The sequence below is a fragment of the Nomascus leucogenys genome, chromosome 18, assembly GCF_006542625.1.
Source record: "Nomascus leucogenys isolate Asia chromosome 18, Asia_NLE_v1, whole genome shotgun sequence".
Classification (NCBI taxonomy): Eukaryota; Metazoa; Chordata; class Mammalia; order Primates; family Hylobatidae; genus Nomascus; species Nomascus leucogenys.
Genome location: NC_044398.1, coordinates 55,419,046 through 55,433,479, shown reverse-complemented (window position 1 = coordinate 55,433,479; position 14,434 = coordinate 55,419,046). Strand labels below are relative to the sequence as shown.

At 42.9% G+C, this 14,434-nt stretch overlaps 1 protein-coding gene across 1 annotated transcript in view; it reads left to right on the top strand.

Moving 5' to 3' along the window:
* APBB1IP (amyloid beta precursor protein binding family B member 1 interacting protein) overlaps positions 1–14,434 on the top strand; it is a 127,973-nt gene that overhangs the window by 65,832 nt on the left and 47,707 nt on the right. Inside the window, exons 6-8 of the mRNA XM_003269376.3 lie at positions 37–114; positions 8,422–8,581; positions 10,218–10,339. Of these exons, the coding sequence (XP_003269424.1) occupies positions 37–114; positions 8,422–8,581; positions 10,218–10,339 (360 nt within the window). The remainder of the gene's footprint in view (positions 1–36; positions 115–8,421; positions 8,582–10,217; positions 10,340–14,434) is intronic.

Below are 14,434 nucleotides of genomic sequence, written 5' to 3'. Positions count from 1 at the left end.
ATGGACTGTATTGAAGAATATCTTGCCCTTTTCCAGGAAGAGGAAGAAGCCCAAGCCAAGGCTGATAAAATTAAGCTGGCGCTGGAAAAACTGAAGGAGGCCAAGGTTAAGAAGGTGAATCTTGAATCCCTTTTGCATGGGGGTAGTTAAATTAAGGACCTGTGATTATGCTTAATGATAAAAAACAAAATGAAGCCGGGCACTGTGGCTCACACCTGTAATCCCAGCACTTTGGGAGGCCAAGGTGGGTGGATCATGAGGTCAGGAGATCGAGACCATCCTGGCTAACATGGCAAAACCCCGTCTCTATTAAAAATACAAAAAATTAGCTGGGAGTGGTGGCAGGCGCCTGTAGTCCCAGCTACTCGGGAGGCTGAGGAAGGAGAATTGCTTGAACCCAGGAGGCGGAAGTTGCAGTGAGCTGAGATTGAGCCGCTGCACTCCAGCCTGGGAGACAGAGTGAGATTCCATCTCAAAAAAAAAAAAAAAAGAAAAGAAAAAATAAAATGTTGAGTGATACTTTCCAAATAGTTGTAATTTTCAAAAACTTTTAAGGACAAAGATAAGAGTATACAATTGTTCTTTCTATAACATCAGTTAGCTCACTTGTGATTGATAAATAAGGGACTTGTGTTAATATAAATGTAGAAGTTTCCTTGGCTTGTACATGATTTTTTTTGCTGTCTTATACATGAATTTTCCTGGGAGCTGGAATGGTGGGAGTAGAATTATACCTTCAAAAAGAAAGGAAAGGGCCTTTGGCTTAGCTGCTGTACAGGCAGGGGCCCTTTCAGCTCTATCTTAAGAAATTTTAAAACAAGTTTGCACATCCAGGGCTCCCTTCCTTTGAGCTGCCCTCTCCAGGACTTTGCAAAGTTCTTCATTGATAGCTGGTGGTGCCACCTTTGGGGACTGCCTAACTGGGTCAGAGCTCAGCGTCTGTCAGCCTGGCCTCCGCTTTTCCTCAATTGCTCTTGTGCACTTTTCCTATGCCCTGGGGCAGCCGTCAGCCCTGCTGCTGACCTAGATGTCCAAGTTATCTCCCAGGGCACCAAATGCTGTTTTTACTGGTGGTCTGGTTTCAAAATAGTTTTTGAGTAATCTGCCCTTAACTCTACTTTCCTAATAAGCCTGTAACTTGATCATGCAATTTTTCACAGAGTATAGGTTTTTGAAGAACACATGTATTATATTATAATAACAGATACAGCTGTATTTAACCTCACTAGAAGAATATATCTAACGATAATAAAGTGTTAATAATAGTTAGGCTGGGCGCGGTGGCTCACGCCTGTAATCCCAACACTTTGGGAGGCCGAGGCGCGCAGATCACCCGAGGTCAGGAGTTCGAGACCAACCTAGCCAACACGGCAAAACCCCGTCTCTACTAAAAGTACAAAAATTAGCTGGACGCAGTGGTGTGCACCTGTAATCCCAGCTACTCGGGAAGCTGAGGCAGGATAATCATTTGAGCCCAGAAGGCGAAGGTTGCCGTGAGCCAAGATTGCACCACTGCACTCCAGCCTAGACTCCAGAGCGAGACTCCATCTCAAAAAAACAAAAAATTTAAAAAAAAATAGTTAATTTGGTAAAGTAAGGGAAAAATGAAACAGTCTTCATCGTGTTTGGTTTTGAGACAGGGTCTTGCTCTATCACCCAGGCTGATCATGGCTCACTGCAGCCTTAAACTCCTGGGGTCAAGCAATCCTCTTCCCTCAGCTTCCTGAGTAGCTGGAACCACAGGCATGTACCACCATGCCCAGCTAATTTATTTTTATTTTTTATAGAGTTGAGGCCTCTCTCTGTTGCCTAGGTTGGTCTCGGACTCCTAGGCTCAAGCGAGCCACCCATCTCAGCCTCACAAAGTGCTGGGATTACAGGTGTGAGCCACAATGCCTGGCTCTTCATCTGATTTCAACTACTGAAGCAAATAACATCTCTGAGACTCATTCAGAATTTTCTGCTGAGAGTTGTGTGAATTGTCCTTTTCACATAGGGCTTTACACTTTCTATTCCCATGACACCTATCACAGTTCTCCGAATGAAGGTGTTCAATACCTGCCGATGGATGGATATTCAGGAAGTAGTTCTTGGCTACCCCTGGAGCCAGACTTTCAAGGTTCATCTAGGGGAGTCTTCCCAGATTAGTCTGGTTCCACTCATTCCAAATGTGCCCAAATTTTCTTACCATTCTTCTCCCCCATTTTCTGCAACTGATTAATTCCACAGTCAATCATTGCAACTCCACATCCTCATCTGCCTTGCCCTTTTCTCAAACCTTGGTTAAATCCAACTTTCCTCCTGCTCAGTCCTGGGCGCTCAGTGAGCTACCCTGGTGCAATCACTCTCTCACCTACAAAACCATTTTTTTAAGAGATGAGGGTCTCACTATGTTGCCCAGGTTGGTCTCAAACTCCTGGCATCAAGTGATCCTCCCACCTGGGCCTCCCAAAGTGCTGGGATTACAAGCATGAACCACCACACCTGGCCTCAGCTAATGATTTTGTTGCCCATTTTGCATGGAAAATAGATGCAGTCAAAATAAAAGTTGTGCAAGCTCCCACCAAGACATCTACCTATCTACCTGCGTGCATCTCTACCCATATATCCCATATTCTTTCCTTAACGATGGATAAATCATTATGTTTCTGCCGAGGGCCAGCCTCTTCTCTTGGGCTGCAGTCTCTCTTTCTGTCCTCCTCTGCTCAAAAGTCTCCGATGCCTGACCATCTCACACATGAAGCCAGAATGAATCCTCCCAGTGGCCTCCAGTCCCTACATGACATGGCAACCAGTCACCTCCCTGGCCTCATCTCCCAGCGTTCACTCCTTCATTCACCCCATTCTAGCTGCCTGGTCTCCTGGCTGCCCCTTAAGCACTCCAGGCCTGCCCTTGCCTTGGGACCTTGCCACTTCACAAGTCCTCTGCCTCTTCCCTGGATTCTGTGTAGGTTCGCTGTGTGCCTCCTTTAAGTCTTTTTTTTTTTTTGAGACGGAGTCTCGCTCTGTCGCCCAGGCTGGAGTGCAGTGGCGCAATCTCGGCTCACTGCAAGCTCCGCCTCCCGGGTTCACACCATTCTCCTGCCTCAGCCTCCTGAGTAGCTGGGACTACAGGTATGTGCCACCATGGCCCACTATTTTTTTAAATTATTTGTAGAGAAAGGATCTGGCTATGTTGCCCAAGTTGGTCTCAAACTCCTGGCTTCAAGCAATCCTCCCACTTCAGCCTGTCAAAGTGCTGGGAATACAGGCATGTAATAATAGTTAAAATAGTTAATTTGGTAAATTAAGGGAAAGATGAAACAGGCGTGTAATTCCAGCACTTTGGGAGGCTGAGGTGGGAGGATTGCTTGGCCTGGCCTACTTTACTTATTTGTCCCATGTATTGCCCGTATCCCCTCCCCACCAACCCACAGGATCTCCCCCAGGGATCTTTGTCTCTTTTCCCCACCAGTGCATCCCCATCTCTTAGAATAGGTGCCAGGATCACACAGAGGTGAAAAAGTCAAGTGCGGTCCCTGCTTGTGGAGAGTTAGAGTCTAGTTAGACTCTAGCTCTGAAGAAAATAAACCAGGAAGAAGTGATAGAGAGTACCCAGGCAACCCTACCAGATGGATTTGGTGCTGAGGAGGCCTCTTTGAGCAGGCAGCCCTGGAGGGAAGGCTGCTGGCCAGAAGCAGTTGGATGCACATGGGTGTGGTGCTAGGGGGCATTCCAGGCAGAGGGAACAGAGAGTGAAATATGCTGCAGCAAGAATGAGCTCAAGGAGGTGGGGAAAAAAGGAAGGAACTGAGGACAGAGAGGCAGCCAGGAGACACAGGGTCTCATAGGCCCAAGGAGAAGTTTGGGTTGTATTATAAGTGCAATGGGAAATCATTTGAGTGTTTTAAACAGGGGAGTGTAAGATGAATATATGGTTTTTAAAGGTCATAAAGGGCCAGGCACAGAGGCTCACATCTCTAATCTCAGCACTTTGGGAGGCTGAGGCAGGAGGATTGCTTGAGGTCAGGAGTTGCCCAGCCTGGGCAACATAGCAAGACCCCATCTCCACAAAAATAAAAATTGTTTTTAATTAGCTGGGCATGGCAGTTCACACATGTAGTCCCAGCTACAGGAGGCTGAGGGGGGAGGATCCGTTGAGCCCAGGAGTTCAACATTGCAGTGAGCTATGATCATACCACTGCACTCCAGCCTGGGTGGCAGAGCAAGATCTTGTCTCTAAAATAAGTAAATGTGGGTCATACTGGCTACTTTGTAGAAAATGGATTGTAGCGGCAAGGTATGAGAGCAGGATTGTAGCACAAAATCTCACACATGGATAAACGTGTAGAATTGATCACACATGGGTGGCAGCTGAGGATGAGCTGTGCTGAGTCATTGATTTTACCTCTCACGATAAAAAGACAAAAGACAATGGTAAAAGTAAACTTCCTAATTAGACTATTTCAAACCCCTGGATTATGTATAAAATATATTATTTATATATTTTCAGAAGGGGAAATGAAAAGAGAAGTAAGTTGTTTCTTAGATTAAAAGAACAACCAGCAGATTCCATTCATTCGCTTCAGCTGGAGACTAAGAGAACAGGAGGAGAGGGCAGGTATTTCCTGCCATATATCAGAAAGTGAGAAAGTGTTGCCATGATTTAGTTTTGATGAATTATAATGGTACACACAAAGCACAAGCTGCCTTGATTCAACAAAAAGATGGAAAACAGAAGCCCCTCTGATCAGTGAGGAAGGAAAGAAAATTACGAAGACAAGTTACGTATTTGCTCTGATTTGAGACGCTCCAAATATATTTGTTCTGTGGTGCAGAATATTAAGAAAATAACAGACAGACTCATGCATTAAAAGAATAACTGCAATGTACTCATGCATAATCTACAACATGTTTTTAAAGGATGGAAATCAAATCTATCTGTCATACTTTGCCCTCAAGTATTCTGTGGGCTGTTGACATCATTCTGAATTACAAATGATGTATACAGCTTGTGCTACAAAGATTTTGGAATTAGAAACAGAATCAGACTCATGCCTTACTTTTATTGTTTTTTTAAAAATGCCCTGTGACACCAGAGAACAATTCCATTTGTAAATTTTATTATAGAACCAAAAAAAAAACAAAACAAAACTGTAAATGATTTAGGTCTAAGATATTTTTGTATTTAGCATCTTGCAAAAGAAGAAATTATAAAAGCTATAAAATCTTTAATGGATTATTTAAGTTTTTTCACCCTTGAATCACTTTGCCCCATAGTGTAAATATGAAAATATTTAGCTTGCTAAATCACATAACTCTAATTTAGCTTACTAAATCACATAACTGTGATTTAATGTTATGTGTTGGTATAGAGCTACTCTTTAGCTTGCAAACGTGAGGGAAGCTGTGAAGAATAGTAAATATAATTTCTTCTTGCTAAACATCACAAGGCTTCTCTTGGTTATGTGTGTGTGTGTGTGTGTGTGTGTGTGTGTGTGTGTTTTCTAAATTCTATAATTGTGGACATTCATAAGTACATGTGGATTAACTCTAGTTTCCAATTTCTGCAAAAAAACACCTTTAATCATTGCCAAATTATGTGGTTTAGTATTTTTTCTCTATATATATGTTTTTATAGAACATAAAAAACAGCAACATATGTTTTATTTTCTTAAGAATTCCTAAGCAGGATTGAGATGTAGTCAAACATCATTAATCTTTCCATCAGAGACATTAAATTTTCTAAGTCTTAACATTGGTAGTGTGTCTTAGCACATGTAGCTACTTTACAGCAGTAATTCTCAGCAGAGAGCAGCAAGCACACCTTCCACAGAAAATAAATCCTAGTAAAGACTGCTATTTGAAGAATTTCTCTATTTCCGTGCAACCCTCCGTGACTCATTTCTAAGGTCAGATGAATGGATCTTTGACACCATGTTAGTTGGGGCTACCATTTTATAATCAAAAGACGAATACAGGGGAAAAGCAACTATCCAACTACAGATGTCTGGGCTAGAGATTTTCAAGGGAAAAAAAAAAGTGTTCTTTAGGAAACCCTGGGATAAGGCTCTGATTTAAATGGTCCCTGGAGGAAGAAAGCATTTTGACTGTCCCATGTCTACATTTTGATCTTGGGGGTGTATGTGAATGTTAGAAATAGAAGGTATTACATGAGTGCTTCGACTTGTGGTTGCTGCCTGCAACTCACCCAAATGTTTACCACCACACACACCCTTCCGTTGCTATCAGTAACCCTGCAGAACCATCTACAGGAACTACACTCTTCAACCTGTTAACTATAGAGTGTTAGGAAGGAATGAAGCTACAGCCATACAACACTGGTCGTGCTCTGTCTCATCTGATCTCAGAAGCTAAACAGGGTCAGGTCTGGTTAGTACTTGGATGGGAGGCAGGAATGGGACAGAACCTGGTTGCTCAGAACCTAATCCAAACTTGTGCAGAGAAAGAAATGTTTCCAAATTTATGGTTTCTTTCTCCTTTTTCAGTCCATCTAATCACTTTTTAAATAACGATGAGTCATATTGGTGAATAACCAGGACCAACCGTTAAGCTCATATGCTACAAATACACAGGTATCAAGGAAAATCCAAAGCCTGGCTGCATAACTTCAACAATTAATTCTGTTACATTACTTGAAAATCACGGTCTCTCTAACGAATAAGATCTTTTTTGTTGTTGCTGTTTTCTTTTCTTTTTTTTTTTTTTTGAGGCAGAGTCTCACTCCACCCCCCACACTGGAGTGCAGTACTGCAATCTCGGCTCACTGCAACCTCTGCCTCCCAGTTTCAAGTGGTTCTCCTGCCTCAGCCTCCTGAGCAGCTGGGATTACAGGCACATGCCACCACGCCTGGCTAACTTCGGTATTTTTAGTAGAGACGGGGTTTCATCATGTTGGTCAGTCCGCCTCGGCCTCCCAAAATGCTGGGATAACAGGCGTGAGCCACCATGCCGGCTGAATCAGATGCTTTAATAACTTTGACAAGTTGCCTAGAAAAAGTCAAGGATATTCTGTGTTTTTACTGAAGATAAGTAAATGCAGCTTCCTCCAAACCTACAGATTTAGAATGAGATTACTACCAATTTTATTGTGAATTTAATTCAATAGAATATTTTGAAAATGGAATAAGAAGTAAATTAGGGGCTGGATACAGTGGCTGATGCCTGTAATCCTCGCACTTTAGGAGGGTGAGGCAGGAGAATTGCTTGAGGCCAGGAGTTTGAAACCAACATGGACAACATAGTGAGACTTTGCCTCTACAAAAAAATGAACAAAAATTAGCTGGGTGTGCTGGTGCACACCTGCGATCCCAACCACTCAGGAGGCTGAGGTGGGAGGATCAGTTGAGCCCAGGAGGTCGAGGCTACAGTAATCCAAGATGACACCACTGCACTCCAGCCTAGGCAACAGAGCAAGATCCTGTCACACACACACACACAAAAATGAAAATTAGATTCATCATGTGCCTGCAAAACAGCTTATTTCTCAGTCTACATTCATTTCACTTAATCCAACTCTGATCTCAAATGTGCCCTGCTGTAACTATCTGTCTCTCAGTGGGGCCCCCTCAGTGATACCATGTTAACATACGCTCTGTGGACCTTTAGAGAACTGTAGATTAACCAGCTTGGTCTTATTTGGTGTCTTCAGACTCTTGGGTTGCATGAAAGGGGACTCAACTCCAGCTAAGCAAAAGAGAAGAGTTTATTATAAAGAAACAGGTGGCCAGGTGTGGTGGCTCACACCTGTAATCCCCACACTTTGGGAGGACGAGGTGGGTGGATCACTTGAAGTCAGGAGTTCAAGACCAGCCTGGCTAACATGATGAAACTCCATCTCCACTGAAAAAAAAAAAGAAAAAAATTAGCTGGGCATGGTAGCAGGCACCTGTAATCCCAACCTCTGGGAAGGCTGAGACAAGAGAATCACTCAAACCCAGGAGGCAAAGGTTGCAGTGAGCTGAGATCACACCACTGCACTCCAGCCTGGCCGACAGAGCAAGAATCCATCTCAAAATAATAATAATAACAATAAAGATACAGGCATAGCTTTTAATCTAGAAAAGTTTCTGGGCTCCAGGATGGAATGAGAACAAGGGAAAGATTATTGGGAAAGAAAGAAGCTAACACCTTTTTGGTTCTGTTTGTTTTCTGTCTCTCCCACCAGACTGCCCTGTCTCTGAAGGCTAGACAAGGACTTTGTTTATTATCTGTTTTCTCTTTTTGTGAATTGGTTTCTCCACCTCTGTAATCCTAGCACCTAAAACAAGTGCTTGGCATGCAAGTGAGTTTAGATGGAGCAAGTTCACCAAACACATTCTTACAGAAATTTGCAGAAACAATAGCAACTTTGAAACCCTCATCTTTGTAGCCTTCTCCAGTTGCTGAAATTTACTGGCTGCCCCATGGTTCTATCCTCAGCTCGTCGTCAAGGTGCACATGAACGATAACAGCACAAAGTCACTGATGGTGGATGAGCGGCAGCTGGCCCGAGATGTTCTGGACAACCTTTTCGAGAAAACTCATTGTGACTGCAATGTAGACTGGTGTCTTTATGAAATCTACCCGGAACTACAAATTGGTAAGTCCCATCCCCAGCAACGGACTGTACTCCAAAAACCTTGTGGGTTTGCTGTATAACGGTCTTGGGTTTATTCTTTTTTTCTCTTTAATTTTATATAAAAAATAGACACAGGGTCTCACTATGCTGCCCAGGCTGATCTCAAAATCCTGTGCTCAAGTGATCCTCCCACCTGGGCCTCCCAAAGTGCTGGGATTACAGGGGAGAGCCACTGCGCCTGGCCTGGTTCATCCTTGAGAAGACTTTGGTTCAAGGCTTTCACTTCCCTTATATGAGATTTAGTGCTTGACTCTTCTTTTCATTGTATTGAAGAACTTGGATTCTAGCAGGTGGTGGCCAGACCTTGGGGTATATAAGCATTATTACTGCTGCTTCTCTAGTGGTTCCATAAGGGAAAGAAAGTCACTGGATGATACTTACTAAGATGCTGCATGCTTAATAAGCTGAGCAGGTGGCAGGAGGGCCTGGGTATCTGTCAGCTAATGCCCCTTTAGCGGTTGCTTCCTTAACCAACCATAACCCTGCCACAGCCTCCCGCCAGTGCTCATTTCCCCTTCCTCCCTCCCCACTTGCTTGGTCTCTGATGCTTTGTCTAGTGGAAGAGGCTCGGCCTCAGTGCAAAGAACAGTTGGTAGAAATTGATGGAGTTTTTCAAAAGTGGAAAATAGGTTAACTGAAGATATACTGTTACTTCTTATTCTTGGTGGTCGTGGTGGTGTTGAGACAGGGTCTTGCTCTATCACGGAGGCTACCGTGCAATGGCGCAATCATGGGTCACTGCAGCCTCAAGCTCCTGGGCTCAAGCACTCCTCCTGCCTCCGCATCCCGAGTAGCTGGGGCTATAGGCACACATCATCATATTTCTCATTTTTAGTAACGGGATAGTTGTCCCTCAGGAGAGCTGGGTGGAACAGAGAATTGCCTGTGCTGGAAGCTTTGGGAGCAATTTTTTTTTCCAGATAAGACGGTTTACACTAAAGCAGTCCCTTGAAGTTCTCTTCAATTCTATGAGTCAAGGGAAGAAATGAAAGCCTTTCTTTATGTTTTAATTCAAGCATTCACACGTTGCTTTTAGAGTGTTAAGGAGTGATGTTTCAGAGTACACACTGGCTCTCACAATTTCATTCAAAGTGTTTCACCAGTCATTGACTGATTGTCCACCTCACGAAGAATGTTTGCCACCATCTGGGACTATTTAAAGTAAAAAATGTTGATATGAAAAAAGTATGTCTCTGGGTACACGGGCATATGCTTGTAGGCTGAGCTACTTGGGAGGGTGAGGCAGGAGGGTGGCTTGAGCCTTGAGCCTGTGAATAGCCACTGCACTGCAGCCTGGACAACGCAGTGAGACCCCATCTCTTAAACAAAATGAAAGAAAAAAAGAAATAAGTGTGACAGCTGACCATTGTCACTGTGTTATGGGTTTTTTTCATCTTGTTTTTAATGGAAGATAACTTGAAGACAATGAAAGAGAAACATAATAGAAATGTTACAGTGTGACATCATGTGAGAATTATTAATAAGAATCCTAGGCACCTGATGAAAGTCATGCAGCATTAACTCAATAATAGCTTGTTTCTCACTTGGAAACCCTGATGTCTTGGGTCTGAAAGAATACCTTTTCTTATTTCATCAGAGAGGTTTTTTGAAGACCATGAAAATGTTGTTGAAGTGTTATCAGACTGGACAAGAGACACAGAAAATAAAATACTATTTTTGGAGAAAGAGGAGAAATATGCTGTATTTAAAAACCCCCAGGTAAGATGACCTGCATATTGCTAAACCCTATAAAATATGAAGGATTTTTTTTTTTTTTTTGAGATGGAGTCTCACTTTGTCGCCCAGGCTGGAGTGCAGTGGCATGATCTTGGCTCAGTACAACCTCCACCTCCCGGGTTCAAGCAATTCTCCTGCCTCAGCCTCCCCAGTAGCTGGGACTACAGGCGTGCACCACCAGGCCCAGCTAGCATTTTTGTATTTTTTAATAGAGACAGGGTTTCACCATGTTGGCCAGGATGGTATTGATCTCCTGACCTCATGATATGCCCACCTCAGCCTCCCAAAGTGCTATGATTACAGGCGTGAGCCACTGCGCCCAGCCAAGGATTTTTTAAATGTCACCTGTATACTAACCACACCATTCATGGCCTCACAAAATAGCACAAATATATTATTTTCAAATAAACACAAACTCCACTCTTAAGCTATATGTAAGCTAACAGCCCTTTGAAGGATTCAGAAAGAAAAGAATCCATTTTGCTTTTTTTCATTCCAAATCCAAAACCTATCTCTCTGTGGTTGTCTGATCCTCTTCTGTCCCTGTTTCTGTGTGGCTGTATTAATCCAATATATCTTCATGCACTCACTGTTGGTTCTTTCTGCTTCTTGCTTGAAAGATTCTCTTTTCTTTGTTGTTTGTATTTGGTGTTTATATTTGCCAGGAAAACTAAAAGGACCACCTGGAAAATGTGCAATTTATTGTGATTTTGTTGCAAACAATTTGTGCAAGTAAAAAGCATAAATTTATATTTGTTCTTTTTTCATATTTGTTTGTATTTGTTCTTCATATTTGAAAATGCTTCCTTCAAGTCATGTGTACAAGGATGTCCAGGCTTTTTTCCAACTGTGGCCTCAAGCAGCTATAATTGTGTGAGGGTCCTTACTTTCTTTTTGAAAATCAAAGAATGTTAAAGATGAAGAAGTTCCTCTCCATTTTCCAGACACCTTTCCCTTTTACAGGTTAAAAAAAAAAAAAAAGTGTCATATCACTAGAGGGAGAATTAAATTTCTCCTATAAGTGCTATTTTCTGGGGTCTTCCCTAGGTTGTATGGTGGCTGACTGACAACAAAACAATTAAATAGTATTAAAAGGGCAAAGTTTTCCACCCATAACTACCTTCAATGCCATCCTTTTTTTTTTTTTTTTTTTTTTTTTTGTTAGACAAAGTCTTGCCTCTGTTGCCAGGCTCGAGTGCAGTGGTGCAATCTCGGCTCACTCAAACCTCCGCCTCCCAGGTTCAAGCGATTCCCCTGCCTCAGCCTCCTGAGTAGCTAGGACTACAGGTGCATGACAGCACCCCCGGCTAATTTCTTTCTTTTTTTTTTTTTTTTTGTATTTTAGTAGAGATAGGGTTTCACCATGTTGGCCAGGATGGTCTCGATTTCCTGACCTCATGATCCACCTGCCTTGGCCTCCCAAAGTGCTGGGATTACAGGCGTGAGCCACTGCACCCTGCCCAATGGCATGCTTTAACAACTGCATTAGTGAGGGTACCATCTAAGTTGCTGTAGCAAAGAGACTCTTAAATCAGTGGTTCAAACAAGCTACAAGCTTATTTCTCTCTCACACACTGGTTCAGCCACAGGTAGACAGACCTAGTAGAATGGCTCTGCCATTTTCAATATGTGGTTTCCATCTTTGGTTCCATGTTAGCTTTTCCACCTCACCATTTTCCAGTCCATATGAAGTGAGGGAAGAGCCGGGGAAATGCACATTCAGATTTATGCTTCCATCCCATTGGCCAGAAATTAGTTCCATAATGACACTGAGCTACAAGAAAAGCTGAGAAATGTAGTGTCTATCTGAACAACCATATGCACAGCTAAAACTAAGGAGTTACATTCAGGGCCACCACTTTGCATAACTCCTCCATGAGGCACCTTTCCTCTTGAATCTATAGAAATAATGCCCAGGAGCCATGCAACATGGCTATACTATTGTATAACTAAGAGAAGGAATAGTTATTGTATAGCTAAGATTAGTCATGGTGGGAGAGCCGGAGATTACCTCCATACCCCTTTAGCCTGGATCAGAGATTACCTCCATACCCCTTTACATACCCCTTTAGGCTGGATCAGAGAATACCTCTATACCCCTTTAGCCTGGATCAGAGATTACCTCCATACCCCTTTAGACTGGGTCAGAGATTACCTCCATATCCCTTTAGCCTGGATCAGAGATTACCTCCATACCCCTTTAGCCTGGATCAGAGATTACCTCCATACCCCTTTAGCCTGGATCAGAGATTACCTCCATACTCTTTTCTTATTACCCCTTTAGGCTGGATCAGAGATTACCTCCATACCCCTTTAGGCTGGATCAGAGATTACTCCATACCCTTTAGTGATATTTCTCCTTTAGGCTGGATCAGAGATTACCTCCATACCCCTTTAGGCTGGATCAGAGATTACCTCCATACCCCTTTAGGCTGGATCTAGAAACCAAGTTGACACCAGGGAGATTAACAAGAGAAAAGCATACACATTTTTTTCAGTTTTACATCTACATGTGGATCTTCACAAGAGTCAAGTCTAAAGAAGTGGCTGAGGCAAGATGCTTCTATACTTTTTAAACAAAGAACAATAAATTTGAAAAAAAACAAAATGACAGAACAAAGGGAATCTGGCTAGGGGCAGTAAAGTTTCCAGGGGAGTGTAAACCGGAAAGTCTCTGTGACTTTCTGTAATCCCAGCTACTAGGGAGGCTGAGGCAGGATAATCACTTGAACCCAGGAGACAGAGGTTGCAGTGAGCCAAAATCGTGCCACTGCACTCCAGCCTGGGCAACAAGAGCAAAACTCCGTCTCAAAAAGAAAAAAAGAAAAGAGGTTTAATGGGCTCATGGTTCTGCAAGCTGTACAGGAAGCATGGTGGCATCTGCTTCTGGCGAGGCCTCGGGAAACTGTCAATCAAACAGAGGGTGAAGGGGAAGGAGAGTGAGCACCTTACATGGCTGGGGCAGGAGGAAGAGAGAGAGGGGGCATGCAACATACTTTTAAACAACCAGATCTCCTGAGAACTCTGTCATGAGACAGCACTAAGGACATGGTGCTAAACTGTTAGAAATTGCCCCATGATCCAATCACCTCCCACCAGGCCCCACTTCCAACACTGGGGATTATAATTCGAGATGAAATTTGGGCCAGGCTATGAATCCAAACCATTATTACTCTACCATAGCAGGAAGCAGAAATTCTCCTCATGAATTATTTTGCATAAGAATATGTTCTTAAAAGCCCACTTTTATACATTCTCCTATTCTACAATCAAATTTAAAGACCAAAATTGAAGTGGAGGCATTTTCGAAGTGGCCAATTTTAAGTAAATGTATTTCCATTTTCTCAATGTTTGTTTGAATCTATCTTCTGGCCAGTGCTCTGCATACATAGTGGCTTCTGCCTGCTGACCTTAGAGTGAGAGAAGTAGGCTGTGACCATTCTCATCAATGTCATGGCTCCTAAAAGGGAGGCTTTGTAATTTTGAAATACCCAAAGTCTTCTTGTCGAAGCCCTATGCTAGTACCCTTTGATGGTTTGTTCAAGGCTGGGCACAGTGGCTCATGCCTGTAATTCCAGATGCTTAATTAGGAAGGAATTCCAAAAGGACTTTGAGAGGACAAGGCAAGGGAATTGCTTGAGCATGAGATGTCAAGACCAGCCTGGGCAACATGGTTGTTATAAAAGTGAGCTCAGCTTGCTCTTGCCGCCTTTTTCATGCCTGCTTACTTGCTTTCTGCTTTTCCACCATGTTATGACACAGTATGAAAGCCCTCCCCAGAAGCTTCCACCATGTCCTTGGACATTCCAGCCTCCAGAACCATGAACCAAATAAACTTATTTTCCTTATAAATTACCCACTGTCTGGTATTCTGCTATAGCAACAGAAAACAGACTCAGACAGACTAATACTTATTTGCAGCTAAATTAAGAAAGAGCTTACCTGGCCCAGAATACCAGTTTTTCTGGAAAATTATCAAACTGTACAAAACTCATTAAAATTTCATTCTTAAAGTCCCAATACTGAAGTCTTCAATACTTAACAGAGGTCTTTTACAAATTATTTGTCTTGGGGGAT